At 42.6% G+C, this 19,706-nt stretch overlaps 1 protein-coding gene across 1 annotated transcript in view; it reads right to left on the bottom strand.

Annotated features, from left to right (window-relative positions):
* Positions 1 to 3,416: 3,416 nt before the first annotated feature.
* TECTA (tectorin alpha) overlaps positions 3,417 to 19,706 on the bottom strand; it is a 100,776-nt gene continuing 84,486 nt past the window's right edge. The window contains exons 16-23 of the mRNA XM_049856799.1: positions 17,414 to 17,524; positions 15,956 to 16,158; positions 14,506 to 14,669; positions 13,814 to 14,062; positions 7,706 to 7,868; positions 5,147 to 5,234; positions 4,082 to 4,198; positions 3,417 to 3,517 (exon numbers count right to left, since the gene is read on the bottom strand). Coding sequence (XP_049712756.1) covers positions 3,417 to 3,517; positions 4,082 to 4,198; positions 5,147 to 5,234; positions 7,706 to 7,868; positions 13,814 to 14,062; positions 14,506 to 14,669; positions 15,956 to 16,158; positions 17,414 to 17,524 — 1,196 coding nt within the window. The remainder of the gene's footprint in view (positions 3,518 to 4,081; positions 4,199 to 5,146; positions 5,235 to 7,705; positions 7,869 to 13,813; positions 14,063 to 14,505; positions 14,670 to 15,955; positions 16,159 to 17,413; positions 17,525 to 19,706) is intronic.

Here is a 19,706-nt window from a genome sequence, read left to right as displayed (position 1 = left end):
TAGGACACAGGAAGCAAACATAAAATAAATACATATAGTAACTTATAGATGGCTAGGAGACAATAGTCAATATCAAATCACATAAAGAGGCAGACCACGATGGCTTCAGCAAGCTCCCAAAACAAAGAATCAAGAAATCTTTCAGAGGAAGATAACTTCTTGGAATTACCAGAGGTAGAATACAAAAGATTAATATACAGAACTCTTCAAGAGATCAGGAAGGAGATCAGCAAAATGCAGAACAAGTCAAGGAACACACAAAGCAATAGAGGAAGGAACTTAAGAAGATTATAGAAAAACATAATGACAAATTTAACAGGCTGTAAGAATCCATAGAGAGACAGCAAACAGAAATCCAGAAGATTAACAATAAAATTTCAGAATTAGACAACTCAACAGAAAGTCAGAGGAGTGGAATTGAGGCAATGGAAGTCAGGATTAGTGAGATTGAAGATAAAGCATTTGTCACCAACTTATCTGAGGAAAAATCAGATAAAAGAATTTTTTAAAAATGAAGAAACCTTAAGAATTATGTGAGACTCTATCAAGAGAAATAACCTACGAGTGACAGGAGTGCCTGAACGGGGGGATAACAGAAAATACAGAGACAATTGTTGAAAATTTGTTGACAGAAAATGTCCCTGATATTGTGAAAGATGAAAAGATATCTATCCCAGGTGCTTATCAAGCCCCACACAAGGTAGACCCCCAATGAAAGTCACTAAGACATAATCAAACTCACCAAAACCAAAGATAAGAGAGAATTTTAAGAGCGACTAACGATAAATGAAAAGTCATCTACAAAGGAGATTCAGTAAGAATAAGCTCTGACTACTCAGCAGAAACCATGCAGGCAGGAAGGCAATGGATGACATATATAAAACCTTGAAGGGAAAAAAATTGCCAACCAAGAATTATATACCCAGCAAAACTGTCTCTCAAATACGATGGTGAAATTAGGGCATTTCCAGATAAACAGAAGTTTAGGGAATTTGCAAAAAGCAAACCAAAATTACAAGAAATACTAAAGGGAGTCCTCTGGTTAGAAAATCAATAACATCACATAATAACCCAAAACTAGAACACGGGACAGAGCAACCAGGTATCAAGCCAGATAGGGATGTCACAAAAATAAAAATAGGGAAACAGAAACGTCAGTATGTAAAAGATGACAACATTAAAACAAAAAAGAGAGACTAAAAAATGTATTCATAGATCTTTCATATGGAGAGGAAGTCAAGGCAATATCAAGAAATAAAAGATTGGTTTAAATTTAGAAAAATAGGGGTAAATGTTTAAGGTAAACACAAAGGAAAATAACAATCCTACATAGCAAAATAAAAAACAAGAAAAACATAAAGACTTAGCAAATACAAAATCAACAACAATGAAAAAGAGGAAAAGAAAATAGAGAAAAATGACTCAGCACAGAAAATTAAGTGGAACAAAAAAACTGTCAACAACACACAAAGACATTAAAATGACAGCACTAAACTCGTATCTATCAATAATTACACTGAATGGACTAAATGCACCAATAAAGAGCCAGAGAGTGGCAGAATGGATTTAAAAAAAAAACAAAAAACATGATCTGTCAATATGCTGCCTACAAGAGACACAGCTTAGACTTAGAGACACAAACAAACTTAAACTCAAAGTATGGAAAAAAATATACCAAGCAAACAACAATCAAAACACAGCAGGAGTAGCAATATTAATTTCTGACAAAATAGACTTTAAAGTTAAATCCACCACAAAGGATAAGGAAGGACACTATATAATGATTAAAGGGTCAATACAAGAGGACAAAACCATAATAAATATTTACACGCCCAACGGCAGGGCTCCAAAATACATAAACTCTAACAGCATTGAAAAGAGATAAATAGCTCCACAATAATAGTAGAAGACTTCAACACACCACTTTCAGTGAAGGAAAGAACATGCAGAAAGAAGCTCGAAATAAAGACACGGAAGATCTAAGTGCCACAAACAACCAACTTGACCTCATAGTCATACAGAATAGATGGTCTGATTCCGTCATTCACCTCAATGCTCAGCACTTTTCTCCAAAGATCTTAAGATGTCCAAGGAGAAGCAGATGCCTGGTTTTCACCCTCTACCCCAATTGTCCTCTTAGCCACAAAGCATGTGTGACTAGACTGTTGACCCTCACAGGGGCAGAACCCAAAGAGCTGGGAGCTGGCCACAGCCTCAGTCTTCAGCTGTGCATCTTCAGTCCCACAACGGTGTGATGCTGGTGCCATTTACACAGAAGACTACAGTGATTACATCCACCCCACATTCAAGGGTGCTGTGGGTTTCTGCTCAGCTTTGCACGAGTTCCCGGAAAAATACAAAAACACCGTAAGCTTAAATCCAAAACAACTTCAAAATAAACATGAAGCGGATCTTGCTTTGTTTTTAACCTTAAAAACAGAAGCACTCAAAGAATGAATATACTTAGCAAAGCCTGTATTTTGCTATTAATTGTAGTAAATGTGTGTGTGTGTGTGTGTGTACTAACAGAAGAGGATGCTGCCTGCCTTTCCTCTACACAGCACCTTAACGCCTTGGTAATGTTCTGCAAGTCCACAGCAAAGGTAATACAGCAAAATGCATCAGAGCTCTGGCCCCCAGTGCCTACCTAGTCCCCTTGCTGCTGTTTTTCTTCTTCTTCTTTAATCATGGCATTTACTTAGTGCACAAAGCTTAGCATGAATAAGAATGATTCCAGCCACAAGTAATGAGAATAGGTGAATACAAAGTTTATTTAAGCATGAAACACATTAAAAATTATTTGGTTGATTTATAAAAGAGGAGGGATTGGGCTTGAGGGGATGGAGTGGGGAGGGGGTCCCCAGGTCTGCAAACAACATAGAGAATGGCCAGAGCTGCCCCTGCAAGGTGGAAGGGCACAGCGAATGGGGACTAGGTCATCATGAGCAGAAGGGGGCAACACGCGCATATTGTAGATCAGACACTTGCAAACACCATAAAGGTTGCTCAGAGGGAGTCAAGCCTTCCTGTTGTTGCTCTTTGTATGGTTCCCACGGGCCCTCTTTCTGCAAAAACTGTGATCCAGAAACAGCACTGGCCAGACAGATTGCTCTAACCAGAATTATATTCTTTACCGGTTTTTCACATGAACCAAAGTTCCTAGTGATAACTGTTTGGAAACTTTAGACAAGATATACGCTTTTCACAACTGGCTTTTTAGAAGCCCAACTGTGTACTTTGAAAGAGTAGCATGGACTCTCACCCATTTCCAGATCTCTGACTGTTTGAGGCAGGTGGCATCACTTTGCGGTGCTGCACACTTTCAAATAGGTTCCAACCTAAGGGCACACACTTTTTATCCTACGGGGAGCTGAAGTAAGTAAATTACAGTACTTTAGATAGCAACCTTGAGTTATTTATGAGGTTATGCCTGTTGTATAGACAAAATGCCATAATGAAATCTGGGTCATGATGAGAAGAATCATCCAAACTTGAAGTTCAACGGAAGAATTAGAGGCTGTGAACAGAGAGGAAAATAGTAAGTCTTATAAAAAAAATACCTGTTTGAGAGGAATCAGACACCTTTGCAGTATTCAACTAAATAAAGGAAACTTCATAAAGGGCTAAGAACCACTTTACCCAGAAGGCCCTGACTAAAGCAGCAAAGGAGCAGAATTAACCCAACCTCTACAAGAGTCCTACTAACCTCAGACAAAAAAAAAAAAAAAACCTCAGACAGCACCCCGGAAATCGTGCAACAGGCACTGCAGAAAATGCTATTTGCTGGAGCCGTGTCATCCCAGCCCCAACCACAGCCCAAGTAGACTGGGCTGGCCAGATGAAGGCCGACATATGATCTGTAAATGGCTGAATAACTTATTTTTTTTAATTCATCCTTCATCTTTTATATAAAAGAGCAGGGACCCAAAGGAGAAAAATTAAAATGGTGCTTGAGTTACTGGGACATTTTCTCCACCTTTCCTTCTTAATTTCTGCAAGTTCTCTTTCTCTGGGTAAAAAGCATCCTTATGCCCCAGTGTCTGCTCAGGAAGGGGCCTCTCCGGGGCAGAGGGGCAGCTACCTCGGCAGCTCTTGCCATCCTCCTGCAGAGTTCCTGTCACACAGCTGCACAGAGCTCCATCCACTCGGCTGGTACAGATCTGCTCACAGCCTCCGTTGTCCTCACACCAGTCCAGCCCTGAGAAAGAGCAGGTGGTCAGATCAACTACAGGCAGCTCAACGCTTCACCTCACATCTAAGGGCGGAGAGGAGAGGAAGAAAAGCCCAGTGCTGTGGCGAGTTTTTAAAAGTCAATGAAAGGAACCCTCATCCGTTGCTGGTGGGAATGCAAAATGGCGAAGTGCTGTGGAAAACAGTCTGGAGCTCCTCACAAAGTTAGACAGACACTGCCATATGACCCAGCAAGCCCACTCCTAGGTGTACACCCAGAAGAAGTGAAAACATGAATGCAAACAGTTGTATGCAAACTTGTACACCAATGTTCACTGCAGCACTATTCACAATAGCCAAAGCGGACAACAAAATGCGGTATATATGTACAATGGAATGGTACTCAGTCACGAAGAGAAATGAAGTTCTGATACGTGGACGAACCTTGAAAACATTCTGCTGAGTGAAACAAGTCAGTCACAAAAGGACAAATACTGTGTGATCCCACTTATTTGAAACAGGCAAATGCATTAGTGATTATCAGGGGTGGGAAGGAGGAGGAAAAGGGGCATTATTATTTAAGGATCACTGAGTTTCTGCCAATGGTGGTGGAATAATTTGGAAATAGACACTGGGGATGGTTGCACAACATGCTGAATGTAATTAACGTCATTGAAGTGTACACATAAACATGTTGAACTGGCAAATGTTTTGTTATGTATATTTTTACCATGATAAAACAACTAAAAAAAGGGAAGACAGAAAAAAGTGTGAACTCTAGGTAATAATAGTGCCAAAAAAAAAAAGTCAGTGAAAGTTTTCCTTAAGGAAGAGGGCAGTCCCAGACTAGTATCCTCAACACCAACCTCCTCATTGACCAGATTCACAGGATAGGTGAAACACACCCAAGAGTTGGCTTGCACCTTCAAATCTCATTGCATTAATAATTTATAGCGTGTTTGAGGAACATACATACTTTTCCTCCTAATAGGTCCCACTGAAATGATTTGCTCTTTGGGTTCTTTCCTATAATCTGTGGCAATCCTGGAATTTTGTGGACAACTCTGAAAGACAGAACACCAGAGGGAAAATTTCACACAATTAAGCTGATATCTTATTCTTCACCATATTTCCATCTCCAGAAGAGGCAGTGCCTCCAGTCTCAAACGCTATTGCTGCTCAGATTAATTAGAACCAATGCATTCTTGATCCCCGAGCCCACTGGGACTTGAGGCTTTATGTTGAACAGAATTAAATATATTCTCCACGCTAGAATTAGATTCAAAGGGGCTTTCTGCCCAGCAATGAGGATTGTTTGATCTCATCAGACACGATGTATGCAGCATTATCTGTAAGTAGCTCTGACCATAATTCACATCTTGATTTTGCAGACATAGGGTAACCATAAAGCTGAAATGTTAAACTTAGACACCAGGTACCAGTGGAATCAAATCTTAAGGGCAGAGCCAGGCATGGCGGTGATGTAAGCCTGCCATGGAAGAGACGGCTGGTTTGTCCCCTAGTCCCACAGCCCCTGCAAACCCTTAGGCTCTGGTATAGATCTGGTTGAGCTGTAGGATAGCCCCTGTCTAAAGGACACTTGGATAAACTATATCCAGAGCCCAGGAGTTTGGCTCTATTGTGAAGTAGGGTTTGGCCCAAATGGTCAGTTCAGAGTCAGGGTGCCTGGCTCAGGATGCTCCTTTAGACTCTAGTGCAATGGTTCTCAATTGGGGTAATTTACCCCCTCCCCTACCCCCCACCCGCAGGGAACGTTTGGCAATCTGGAACCATTTTTCAGGGTTGTGACTGAGGCAGGAGGTGCTACTGTCATTGTGGTATGATGGATCACTTCTATATGGCTTTTCTAGCCATGCTCTTATAACTCCCACCAAAAGACTGGGTGGGACTGTGCAAATAAGGTGCTTTGCTAATAATACAAATAAGGTGCATGGCACCCCCTTCTGGGTTTGGGACCAGGCAAATAAGGTGTATGGAATCCTAACGGTATTTGTCAGTTTTGCCATCCTGCTAGGCTTAAAATGAGCCATCCCAGAGATGAAAATTGGAGAAGCCTTTGGGCAGGAAACTTGCTGACGGAGTGGGGTGCCTCTGCACACTTATTGGTGGAGCTAAAGAGCTTTGTAACACTTTCCTGAGCAGGGCAGAGGCCAGGCCGAGGGGCCAAGAGGCTGGGGGACCAAGGGCCAGGGAGGGGCCTGCCTGTGGGAGAAGAGGCTGTCCTGATCAAAGAAAAGTACTCTGACTCATTCCTCATCCTGAAGTATAACATATAAAAAAAAAAAAGAACAAAAAACCCATTGCAGTCGAGTCAATTCTGATTCAGAGTGACCCTACAGGACAGAGTAGAACTGCCCCATAGAGTTTCCAAGGAGCAGCTGGCAGATTTGAACTGCTGACCCTTTAGTGAGCAGCTGTAGCACTTAGCCACTACACCACCAGGGTTTCCATATAACCTATTACCCAAAAACCCAGTGCCCTATTACTTCCCTAATAAAAATCTCATAACTGTGAGTATGGTCTGTGAGTTCTGTGTGGCCACTGCAATGAATTATCGAACTCAGCTGAGGAGGAGAGAGTGCCGTGGGAGAGATGGCTGGTGTCAGAATTGGCAAAAATGAGAGAGAAGGCATGTCTGACCTCCACCTTCTAGGAATCAGCTTTGGGCTGATGCTGATTCTCCTCCCCTCCTAGTGAAGTTAGACGAGGTGGTCCAACATCCCCATCATGCCATTTTTACAGTTGGCCCCATCTATTTTTATAGTCATCTAGTAGGTACAGGCCAGAGATGCTGCTAAACATCCTACAATGCACAGAACAGCCCCCACAACAAAGAATTATTTGGTCCAAAATGTGAATAGTGCTGAGATTTGAGGAACCCTGGTCTAGGGTCAAGCCAATGACCAAGTGACATTTCAGGGATGTAGAAAGGGAGTAAATGGACATCGTTCCAACATGTTCTCACTCTCTTATTGTTGTTACTGTTGTTAGCCGCCATCAAGATGGCCCCCAACTCGTGGTGACCCTATGCACAATAGAACAAAAGGCTGCCATTTTGCCATCCCCATGATTGGTTGTGGATTGGACTGTTGTGATCTATAGGATTTTCACTAGTGGATTTTCGGAAGTAGATCTCCAGGCCTTTCCTCCTAGTCCATCTTAGTCCGGAAGTGCCACTGAAACCTGTTCAGCACAATAAAAAAAAAAAACTGACAGGTGGGTGGTGGTGTGCCTGAGATGCACTGGCCTGGAATTGAACTCCAGTCTCCCACATGTCCCCATTCTCTCCTTATCGTCCCACAAAAGATGACTTCCCACTCCTAAGGATCTGAGAATGATTCCAATCCAACCACTTCCAGGTGCTTAAACAAAAACCAAACCCATTCCTGTCGAGTCCATTCCCTGCTTAAAGGCCTTTAAAGCCATACGCACTCTGGCATTCATGACCCCCATGCTGGGAAAACTGGAGCAGTGAGAACTAAGGTTAGAGCTTGATTTTTACACTCTCACTTACTATTTTGCAGGACTGTTTTTCTGTGTCGCAGAGTGACACTGCACAGTGAAGGTGAACTTCATCATAATCCCCGATGAACTTGAAGACAGTTACGTGAAAACGACAGGTTAGGGAGACACCGTTCTCTTCGATGACAATGGTGTTATCTTTAATATTCTGACACCTATTCAGAAAAAAAAAAGTGTAATATTTGCTTCACATTTTTCTCCTTTTACGCTTTAATCCTCATCTTCATTTCAAAATTTCATATAAAACCATCATAAACGTCCTTGTATTTCAAATGCCTCTGCGTTTGAAAATAACTGCTGGACTGTATGGCATTGTCAGTTATTATCACTCCTTTGTATTATCAGAGTTTGTTTTGAAAGCACCACATACAGTTGCAAATTAGTATCCTACCTGCAACCCCAAAACAAAATGACTGCAGGGACCACTCTCAATTTCCCAACACCTTAGTTTCTCATTCCACCCCCTCATCATGCTGTGTTTTCCTGATATCAATTTAACAAACAAAAGATTAGTGCCCACTTCTTCAGTACTTTCTTCAGTTAATTACTAATTTTGGGAGGGGCCTCTGATTCAAGGCCTATTGGGAGGTCTTCCCACGCGTTAAAATAGGTAGGAGGTGGAGCGGAAGGAGCGGCCAAGGAGGAGCTGTGGACTTGTTCTGATGGAGCTGACCGCCTCTTCTCTCAACTCCCTCTCATCCTTGTGGCATTGAGCCAACTGGTAATGGCGGCGCTTCCTCAAGCACAGATATCTTGCCTCAGCTGCTTACGGCTCCCCAAATGTGTCACAGTCTCATGCCCGCTGTCCTTGCATGTACTACATCTCCCACCTAGCAGGCCTTTCTGCTGTTCTTCTCATGTGTAAATCCTGCTCTTTCTTCAGCATCTGGCTATGGGTCCTCCTCCTTTATAAATGTCCCCTAGTCATGCCCGAACCATAAGGTTTTCATAAGATTGACTAATTTTCAGAAATAGATCACCAGGCCTTTCTTCATAGTCTTCACAGTCCGGAAGCTGTGCTGAAACCTGTCCACCATGCGTGACCCTGCTGATCTGTGAAATACTGTTGGCATAGCTTCTGGCATCATAGCAATGCACAAGCCACCACAATATGACAAAACTGACAGGTGGGTGGTGGAAACCCTCAATGAGATGGATTGACACAATAGCCAAAACAATGTACTCAAGCATACCAACGATCGTGGACACGACGCAGGACTGGGCAACGTTTCGTTCTGTTAGACATAAGGTCGCCATGAGTGGGAGCCAACTTGATGACAACCGACAACAATAACAAGATGCCCTGACCAGGCTGGACCAGGTGGTTTTTCCTGGATTTGCCAACAGCACCTTGTTGAGCTCCTTGAGAGCAGGAGCGAAGTTGTAATCCCCACTGTGTCTCCGGTATGCTACATGCCACATAAACACATTGCCATTGAGTCGATTCTGTCTCATAGTGACCCTATAGGACAGAGCAGAACTGCCTGATAGGTTTTCAAGGAGAGGCTGGTGTATTCGAACTGCCAACCTTTTGGTTAGCAGTGGCAGCTCTTAACCACTGCACCACCAGGGCTTTGTAGTAGGTATTTAAAAATCTTTGTTGGGTGGATAAATGAATTAATTGTCCTTGGCCAATGGATGGCCCATTAGAGCTAAAAAGCTCTTTAAAATGATAAATACAAAAAGGGTGTCTCTTTTTCTTATTTCCCTAATCCACAGGATTAAATAGCTTAGTGATAAGGAATATTAAAAACCCAAGTTATCCTTCAGCACTCTCACACTTATTAAGTTTTGTAATTAGTCTTCTAGGCAAAATACAAGTTGCTCTTAAATGCTTTGAAACAAGAACCTACATGCCATACATTTCCTTGTCATTGCCATTCACTTGGGTAATCTAAATTGGTCCACCGGTTCTTCAACCTTCACAGCCCTTCCCTCTTAATCAGACCACCAACTCTCTCGCAGAGAGATGATTTGAGGTTTAGGCATTAGAAAAGCAGAAGGGAAGGAGAAAGGGAGGAGCAGGTCTCAGGGAACACAGGCTGCCTGGATACCAGCCTTACAGACAGCAAACAAGCCAAGCACTTGAGCCCTTTGCCCACTAACACAGGAACACCTGTCCTTTCCTCTGGTCTAGGCCCACGGAGAAAAACGAGAAGTGACGTGCATGTCCCCAGACTTCTGAACCACTGTGGAAGCTGGTGCCATTTCTGCCCTCCCATTGCTGGGGAGGAGCAACTGACCCCCCAAAACGCTGAAGTGGCACATTTTGCAGCTCATTCCTTCAGGGCTCTCACAGACGGTCTCACTGCATTGAGCATCAATTTTCCCATAAACTCACTGGAAAAACAATAACCACGTCCCTCCATGAAAGGTCAGGAAGACCGATGAATTAGAATTCTCCCACAAAACGAAATCACTTCACACCCAACAATAGCTTAATTTACAGGAATTTATTCAGACCCTGGGGTGAGCTGAGATTTATGAACATGCTCGCTAACTTGCCCTCTTTCTCTGGGTCAAGTCTATTAAATACCACTTAAAAAATGCTAAATGCCATGGTGTCCTTCAAAGGAATCCTAAGCCCTATAATCTGGGTTTGCATTTGTATAGTGGCCCCTATCTTACTTAGCCCTTTTACCCTGGGAAATGAATATGATAAGATGGGAAGACACATGGGAAAAAAGGGGAACTGTGACTTTAACCCAACCCTCTAGGCTGGTAAGTCACCTAAGCAGTCTTTAGGCCCTTCGCTTTACCAATTCAGAGAAGTCAATGCTCTTTGGAAGAAGACTCCATAACACACCTCAGCTACGTGGGCCATGCCTAGTCATTCAGGCAGCCAGTGTGTCCCAACACCTATAATGGACTCTTTCTCTGTCCCTTGCTAGTTGGGTGGTCTTCGGTGAGTTGTGTACCTAACCTCTCTGTGCCTGTTTCATCTCCAAAATAGTGGATGTCTATGGTTTGTCTGCCCAGAACTACACCCTTTCTCCTTTGGAGATCCATTCCTCTTCTTCCCAGCCATAAAGCTCAGGTGTTGTTGTTGTTAGTCGCCATGAGTTGCTTTCAACTCATGGCGACCCCAGGTGTGTAGGGTAGAACTGCATTAAATAGGGTTTTCAAGGTCGTGAAATTTCAGAAGCAGATCACCAGGCCTTACATCTAAGGCACCTCTGGGTGGGTTTGAACCTCCAACCTTTTGGTTAGTAGTTCAGCATTTGACCATTTCTGCCACCCAGGGACTCACTCCAAAAGCTCAGGACAAAAATCCATTGCCATCAAGTTGATTCTGACTCATAGCAACCCTACAGGACTGCCCCAGAGGGTTTCCAAGGCTATAAATCTTTATGGGAACAGACTGCCATATCTTTCTCCCTCAGAGTGGCTAGTGAATTCAAACTGCAGACCTTTAGGTTAACTGCCGAGCACTTTAACTACTGTGCCACCAGGTGGAGGCTGCTAATTTCAGTATCTATGGCACTTCCTACCCACTGGAGCAGTGGGCACATGCACTCCTGTGATTTAGTCTGTAACCATGAAATGCCTTGTTTTTGCTTAAGTTATTCTGGCTTGGTCTGTACCACTGATAATAGAATTCTGATTAATATAGCCAGCTGCTTTAGGAATTATTGTATTGGGGTGATGGACATGTTCTGAAATTAGATTATGGTGCTGTTGCATTCCTCTGTAAATTTACAAAAATCACTGAATTTTATACTTAAAACAAGTGAATTTTATGTTATGTAAATTTTATCCCACTAAAGCTCTTAAAACAATTATTGTAAATTCTGTAATAAATTCTGCTTGACATAATCAGTAAATGTTCAAAGAAAAGAAAATAAATTATTATTGTTTTTTGTTCTATAGTCTTTTCTTCTCTTTCATTCATTCATTCAGTAATTTTCACAGAGTAATTGCCATGTTTCAGGAACACTAGGTGCTGAGCACATAAAAAACAGTTGCCGTACAGTTGACTCCGACTCACGGTGACTCCATGTGTGTCAGGGTAGACTTGTGCTCCATAGGGTTTTCAATGGCTGTTTGTTTTTTTTTTCCATTAAAAAACTTTCATGGGGGGGGGGAAGCATATATATATATTACTGTGGTTTAAGTGAAAGTTTACAACTCACATCAGTTTCTCATACGAAAACTTATATACACATTGTTATGTGACCCTAGTTGCTCTCCCTATAATGTGACAGCACACTCCTCCTTTCCACCTTGTATACCCCATGTCCATTCAACCAGCTCCTGTCCCCCCCGCCTTCTCATCTCACCTCTGGACAGGAGCTGCCCACTTTGTCTCATGTGTCTACTTGAGCTAAGAAACACACTCCTCACCAGTATCCTTTTATGTCTTATAATCCAGTCTAATCTTTGTCTGAAGAGTTGGCTTCGGAAATGGTTTAGTTTTGGGCTAACAAGAGAGTCTAGGGGCCATGTCCTCTGGGGTCCCTCCAGTCTCAGTCAGACCATTAAGTCTTGTCTTTTTACTAGAATTTGAGTTCTGCACCCCACTTTTCTCCTGCTCCATCAGGGACTCTGTTGTGTTCCCTGTCAGGGCAGTCATTGGTGGTAGCTAGGCACCATCTAGTTCTTCTGGTCTTAGGCTGATGAAGTCTCTGGTTGATGTGGCCCTTTCTGTCTCTTGGGCTCATATTTTCCTTGTGTCTTTGGTGTTCTTCATTCTCCTTTGCTCCAGGTGGGTTAAGACCAATTGATATATCTTAGATGGCCGCTTGCTACCTTTTAAGACCCCAGACACCACCCACCAAAGTGGGATGCAGCACATTTTCTTAATAAACTTTGTTATGTCAATTGACCTAGATGTCCCCTGAAACCATGGTCCCCAGATCCCCACCCCTGCTACTCTGTCCCTTGAAATGTTTGGTTCCATTTAGGAGACTTCTTAGCTTTTGGTTTAGTCCAGTTGTGCTGACTTCTCCTGTATTGTGCGTTTTCATTCCCTTCACCTAATTCTTGTCTATTATCTAGTTAGTGAATACCCCCTCTCCCACCCCACCCTTGTAACCATCAGAATGTGTTTTCTTCTGTGTTTAAACCTTTTCTTGAGTTCTTATGATAGTGGTCTCATACAATGTTTGTCCTTTTGCGACTGACTAATTTCACTCAGCATAATGCCTTCCAGATTCCTCTATGTTATGAGATATTTCACAGAGTCATCATTCTTTATTGTTGCATAGTATTCCATTGTGTGAATATACCATAATTTGTTTATCCATTCAGTCACTGATGGGCACCTAGGTTGTTTCCATCTTTTTGTTATTGTAAACAGTGCTGCAATGAACATGGGTGTGCATATATCTATTCCTATGAGGGCTCTTATTTCTCTAGGATATACGCCAAGGAGTGGGATTGCCGGATCGTATGGTAGCTCTATTTCCAGTTTCTTAAGGAAGCGCCAAATCAATTTCCAAAGTGGTTGCACCATTTTACATTCCCACCAGCAGTGTGTAAGTGTTCCAGTCACTCCACAACAATGGCTGATTTTTTAGAAGTCAGTCTCCAGGCCTTTCTTCCGAGATGCCTCTGGGTGGACTTAAACTTCAAATTTTTCAGTTAGCAGTCCAGCATTTTAACCATTTGTACCACCCAGGGACTCTGCTGGGCATATAGCCAACAGTGCTCATGGAACTCACAGGTTATTATTCTAATTTCTTTTTCTCATATTGATAAGTGTCCTATTCGCCAACTTTTAGTTATTCTCATTGCATTCTTTCATTTGCATATGCTCCACATTCCTCTCAATTGAAATTCAAAGTAGGCAGGACAGAACCCCTTCCTTGATTACATTAAGAACGAAGCATCTCGTAGTTACCACCACCCGGACTTGGGGACCTACCACTATGTTGTAAGCTTCTTGGTCTCACAAATACTCAGCCTTCTCATCTGTAAAATGGGGCTTATAATATCTGCCTCATATGTCATTATGAGAATTAGATGCATAAATGGATGCAGAATGCTGGCATTTTAGATTGTTGACAAATATTAGTTCCCATCTCCTTCCCTAAAAATTGATGCAGTCAAATATTATACTAAGATGTCTGAGGCTGTCTTCTAATAGGAGGCTACTCACCCTCCTTCAATGATGAAGTATCGCAGCTTATCATTGGGGTCACGGGAAGGGGTGGCGTAGCATTTGTTCAGCGTTAGGATCAAATGTGTAGCGTCAGCTCCAACCACAAAGACCCCTACATACAACACATCTCGAGTCGTCAAAACTACTTCCCCCTGGCGGTAAGGATGTTTATAGGAGGCATTTTTGTAGAGCGCCATCTTGGTAGTGAAGCTGCCTTCTTGGGTTGGAACTGTCAGGTTAATGACACTAAAAAGGAAATAATTATAAGTCAGGGAACCCCAAACAAATGTATTTAGTCAATTGCCTACCATTTTTTATGTTGAAACTGCAGAGGGAAGGCAAAGCAGGAAGTAGTAAAATCTAAGGCTGCCCTGTCTGATAAGATAAGTCATTAGCCGCATGCTTTAAAGTAAATTAAATATTAAAAATTCAATTCTTCAGCCCCAGTATCCACATTTCGAGTGCTCAATAGCCACACGCAGCTACTGTATTGGATAGTGCATCTACAGAGAGTTTCTTATCATCATAGAAAGTGCTATGGAAGTGTTTGTCTAAGGCATTATGGTTCATGAAATACGAATTATTTTTTGCCTAGTGCCTCAAAGACAAATGCTAGCAATCTTGATTATGCTAACCTTACCTGTCAAGGAAAAGGCAAAGTAATGTATAAACCCTACGAGGTACTTCACCTTAGCATAGGTTTCACAACAGAATCTAAGGAGATCTTGATATCCAGTTCGTAAGCACATGAAAACTCCACACTGATTGTCCGGTCCCTGGTGATGATGTTGCCAGTGTTGTCCGCGCTTTCAATCCAGATTGTGTTTTTGTAGATGATATGAGTGCCATTGGACTGTGGAGCAAAGGAAGATCAGAAATCATTAAATCTGGGAGTGAGTATGTGGCTGGCATTTCAAGTCCACAGCCCTGAAAGAGAAGAAATGGCTTCATTCCATATGTAACCCAGAGGCCAGTATAAATCAGTATGGAGCTAGTCTCAGCACTTATTGGGGATAAAAAAAACAGATGTCAACAGCACCCTTCAGTCTGATAACCTGGAATGTTCACGGAGGGTGATTTCATGTACCACTGAATTATAACTAGAGCCAGCCCCCCATCATCTGTGGGAACACAAACTGGGGCACAGCACGACGTACTGCCATCATAAGTGAACAGAGGTTTTCAATCCTTAATTCAAAATTACTCCCCCACCGGAATGGTACCAGCTGTGCCTACGAGTACCAAATGAAAAAGTGCGAGTTTCACCTCCTAACTACTTTCACCCTCTGATAAAAGTGAACAAAGGATGGACAGCAGGAAGGGGCAGGAAGAATAGAGAAGCAAGATGTTTGCTACCCTATAACCTGGATAATCAGATACTAATAGTTGTGGCCTTGCTGTATTTCCGTAGCCAACTGTTCCGTGGTATCTGGGACACTCTCCCCACCTCCCCGCCAAGAGACCTGAATCCAGCTGTATTTATCTGGAGGAACAATAGAAATGTAAAAGGGGTAACAAAAATTTTGTCAAACTGACCTGGACCTGGGACAAGACATTTCAAAAACCAAGTTTAGAGCTGTCTTAAAGTAGTCTGAAGAAGAAAATATGTACACAGAGATTATGTAGGGCAAAGAGTGACTGCAGACAAAGCCATCAAGGAAAGAAACACTTCACTTAAAACGTGCTTCCAGTTCGACCAATCACTTAGCGCCCGGTCATCAATCCTCTTGCTTTCATTTCACGCATGCCTTGCTTTGTCCCACAGCAGGGCTTCAAACCGGTTCGTTCTGATTTGGAATTTCCATTTCCATCCCTAGATATACTGAATCAGAATCTACATTTTAACAAGATCCCCAGGTGATTCTTATGTATAATAAATTTTGAGAACCACTGCTTTACTAGTGGTTCTCAGAATTGGTCCCCAACCAGCAGCATGAGCATCCCCTGGGAACTTGTTAGAGATGCAAATTCTCAGCAGGGGTTCGAAAGGGAAGGAAGCCCTGCTCCAAAGAGCTTGTTTCCAAGTAGATGACTCCGAAGGCAGCATTCCAGACAGCAAACGTGCAAACACCAGGAGCTCTCACTGCCTGTCTTACTCTCTCACCACTTCTCACCACCTTTCCTGTCCCGCGTCCTCACCTGCACAATGTTTCCACAACTCTCTTTGGTGTTGTTGATCTGGAAGGAGATGAAATCTTCTCCCTCAATGCCGGTGCACCGTCTGTCATTGATCCTCACGCCCTCCCTCTCAAAGCCAAGCTGGAAGAGTCTGCACTTAGATATGGACACTTCCATCTGGGCTGCCTTGCAGGTCACCTCTACATCGATAATGTCACGTGAGTCTGTGGGGAGCAGTCATGAGGAAAGTCATATCAGTGGGAGCCCGTCTTGCTGTGGGGATGGGGGCAAGACAGCCCATGACCACGCTCCTTTAGAAGAGGCTAATGGTCTTCACCCAAAGGCTACAGCATTTCTAATGAAGCTCGGATCACATTGAATGAGTATGTGAATTTAGTAAAAGAAATGATGTGGACATTGGGAGAGCCTTTCACAAGGATGAAATGCTAGCAAATGGTCTTTTTGTCTTTCTTCATAAACCCAGGCCTCCCTTCCTACATACACTTTGGTGGTAGTACCACCCAAAGTGGCTACTTCTGTAAGCTACCAACCTAACCTTGCACATTGTGGCTAAAGAACATGTCCCCAGGTGAGACCACACTCAAAGCCCTGCTGAACCCAGCTCAGCAAGAACCCAAGCGATTCGCAGAAGAGCACCAAGAACTCTTGCTTTTTACATGGTGATGCCCAATGGACATTTTCTAAGCATATAAACACAAGTTAATAAGCACCATAGAAACAAAGAGAAATACTTTTATCTGCTTAGGTGAAGCTCTTGAACAGCACACGACATTCCTGCCTATGGAATCTTTTAGTCAATTAGGCTTTCATTCTCTAAAGATGGTTAAATTCAGCACCTGCTTCTGAGTTACTTGGTTCATAAGGGCAACCTGTGGCGCTGCGAGACCAAGCAATTCCCTTTCTGACTGACCATCACCAGCGGGCTGGTCCAGCAGCCAAGGCCGTTGGTACCATAAGGGAGCTACAATTGGGAGCATGGCCTGGAGTCCCCATTACTTACTGCTTGTTTCAAACAATCCAGTTGTATTTTCAGGGCCAAAACCTTTGGACCAGGTACAGTTGGCTTTAAATGAGTCTGAAGAAGGCACTTGGCTCTTTCCTCCCATTTTTTTCATGCTCGTATGAAATCACCTTGCTTCGCAGTGAATCCAAAAGATCAACTGGGATCTCTCTGATGTTGAATGTGGCCTCAGATGGAACTGGCTGATTCCATTCATGTACAAATGTGCGTGTTATAACTTACTGAAGAAAAGGATGTAGTTACAAGGAAATGAACATTAGCCTACTTTGAAGGGGTTGGATTGCTTCCTTGTTCTACTTAAATGTTTGTGAAAGCCTAGTATTTGGGTTTCTACACTACCGTGTAGAATGTGTTGTGGGCCTTCCTGGCACCCTCTCATGCCCAGCTGGCCTCTCGCATTGGGCCATTCAGGGTGGGAAGTGGTAGTCCTCACTCACTGTTTCCATAGGGAGGGGGCTCGATGCACCCACACAGCTCCCCTCCGTTCTCCAGCTCACAGGTTCGGTTGGGACAGTCCACCCCCACACAGGGATCTTCAACCACTCCTGCTAAAAAAGAAAACACACAGAAACACACACAACTTGATTTTCACACCAACGCGTGGTAGCAGTTGCTTACAGTCTGGACTTGCCACTTGAATCAAATTGGAAATGGTCAGGATTGCAGCCACAAATTGACAGGGCAGCCTTCCAAAGAATAATGACAAAAGCTAGTAATTGGGTACTTGCTATGGGCCAGGCACTGTGCTTCATACTTTGGCTGTATTATCTCATTTAGCCTACACAGATACTCCATGGGGTAAGTATTATAATCCCCCATTTCATAGCTGAAATTTGTCCAAGGTTACAGGTGAAGATGTGGTGAGGACAGGATACCCAGATACTCTTAACTGCCAAGAGGAACCAGAATTACTGTGCTTACTACACTAATTCTTTGCATTTAAATCTTTATATTTATAGAAAGAGTAAGATCCAAGTTATTTATCTCTATATTCCCAGCACCCAGTCATTGTATGTTGTTGTTGTTAGCTGCCATTAGGTTGGCCCCCGACTGACTCATGGTGACTCTATGCACAACAGAACAGAACGCTGCCCAATCCTGCACCATCCCCATGATTGGTTGCAGATTGGACCATTGCAACTCATTCAGTTTTCATTGGCGGATTTTTGGAAGTAGAACAACAGGTCTTTCTTCCTAGTCCATCTTAGACTGAAAGCTCTGCTAAAACCTATTCAGCATCATAGCAACATACAAGCCTCCATCGACAGACAGATGGGTGGTGGCTTCACTGAGGTGCATTGGCTGGGAATGAAACCTGGGTGTCCTTATGGAAGGCAAGAATCCTACCAGTGAACCACCAATACCTCACGTTATTTTCTTTGGTGCTTTTCACACTTATGCTAATCAATTCCCAGCCAACGCAGCTCACGCACAGCCACTTGTCTGTCAGTGGAAGCTTGTGTCTTGCTACGGCGCTGAACAGGTTTCAGCAGAGCTTACAGACTAAGGCAGGCTAGGAAAAAAGGCCGGGTAATCTACTTCCAGAAATCAGCCAGTGAAAACCCTATGGATCACAACCATCAGACCCACAGTTGATCATGAGGATGGCACAGGACCTGGCAATGTTTTGTTCTGTTGTGCACGGGGGTTGCCATAAGCCAGGGGCTGAGTCAACAGCAGCTAACAACAAAGACTTACAGAAATAAACTGCCGAGCTTACAACTCACACGAAGAAAAAAACTCATTTACAAATGTGTGGGTCTATCTGCCAATTGGCAAACAAGACTTGCCTTTATACAGAGGGAACCTTTGAAGTTGAGAACATCGATAAAACTGATTTATACATAGGTAAAAAAAAAAAAAAATTTTTTAAATTCCAGACAGCTTTTAAAGTTCAAAAGAGTTAATTTTAAAGTTATTTAAAATATTGCTTATTAACACAGCAAGCTAAAATATTAAAGTTACCAACTAAAATACTTCTGTTAATTTCCAACAGAAATGAGTAATTTGCTTTTTAACTGTTCCTGAACTCACTGAATGCTTATTTTACTCAACACATTTTTGTAGGTTCTGGATTAAATATATTCCTACAAACGTCAGGGTTGACAGTGTCAGAAGGGGCCTGTTTTCACAGTGGTACCTGTAAGCATATGGGGTTGCAGTTGTGTATATGGAACATACACGTTCTGGTGGTCACAGTGTCACACTGCATTAATGGAACAGACGGACCATTTATGTGTATGGACAACATGCATATACATATATGAGAAATTTATATTTGTTTATATACATTTACCGTATTTTTACGGAAATAACGGGCACCTTGGGATATTTTCATAAGCACACTATGCTAATTTTTTTACAGCAACGTGTAAAAACTTGGCATAGCAGCGCTTATGAAAATACCTCGCAGAGGGCATGGTTAGCAAACAAACGTAGAAGGTGCTCATTATTTTCATAAAATATGGTATATTTTCTCGTATGTTTGATTAACAGTGAGAAAATGAACAACTAGAGTAATGGAAACACACATCAAAATGGTTTTCTTACCACAGAAAAAATACAAGCATCTATAGATCCTTATTTCACCACCTAATTTTCGTGTGTGTGATTACTTTATGTAATTGATGATCCTAAAGAGCTTTCAGTGGAGCTTCCAGACTAAGATGGACTAGGAAGAATGGCCTGGCAATCTACTTCCAAAAAGTCAGAAATCAGCTGGTGAAACCC

This window comes from Elephas maximus, chromosome 17, assembly GCF_024166365.1.
Source record: "Elephas maximus indicus isolate mEleMax1 chromosome 17, mEleMax1 primary haplotype, whole genome shotgun sequence".
NCBI classification, from domain to species: Eukaryota; Metazoa; Chordata; class Mammalia; order Proboscidea; family Elephantidae; genus Elephas; species Elephas maximus.
The sequence above is the reverse complement of the archived record's forward strand: the minus strand, read 5'-3'. Positions and strand labels throughout refer to the sequence as shown.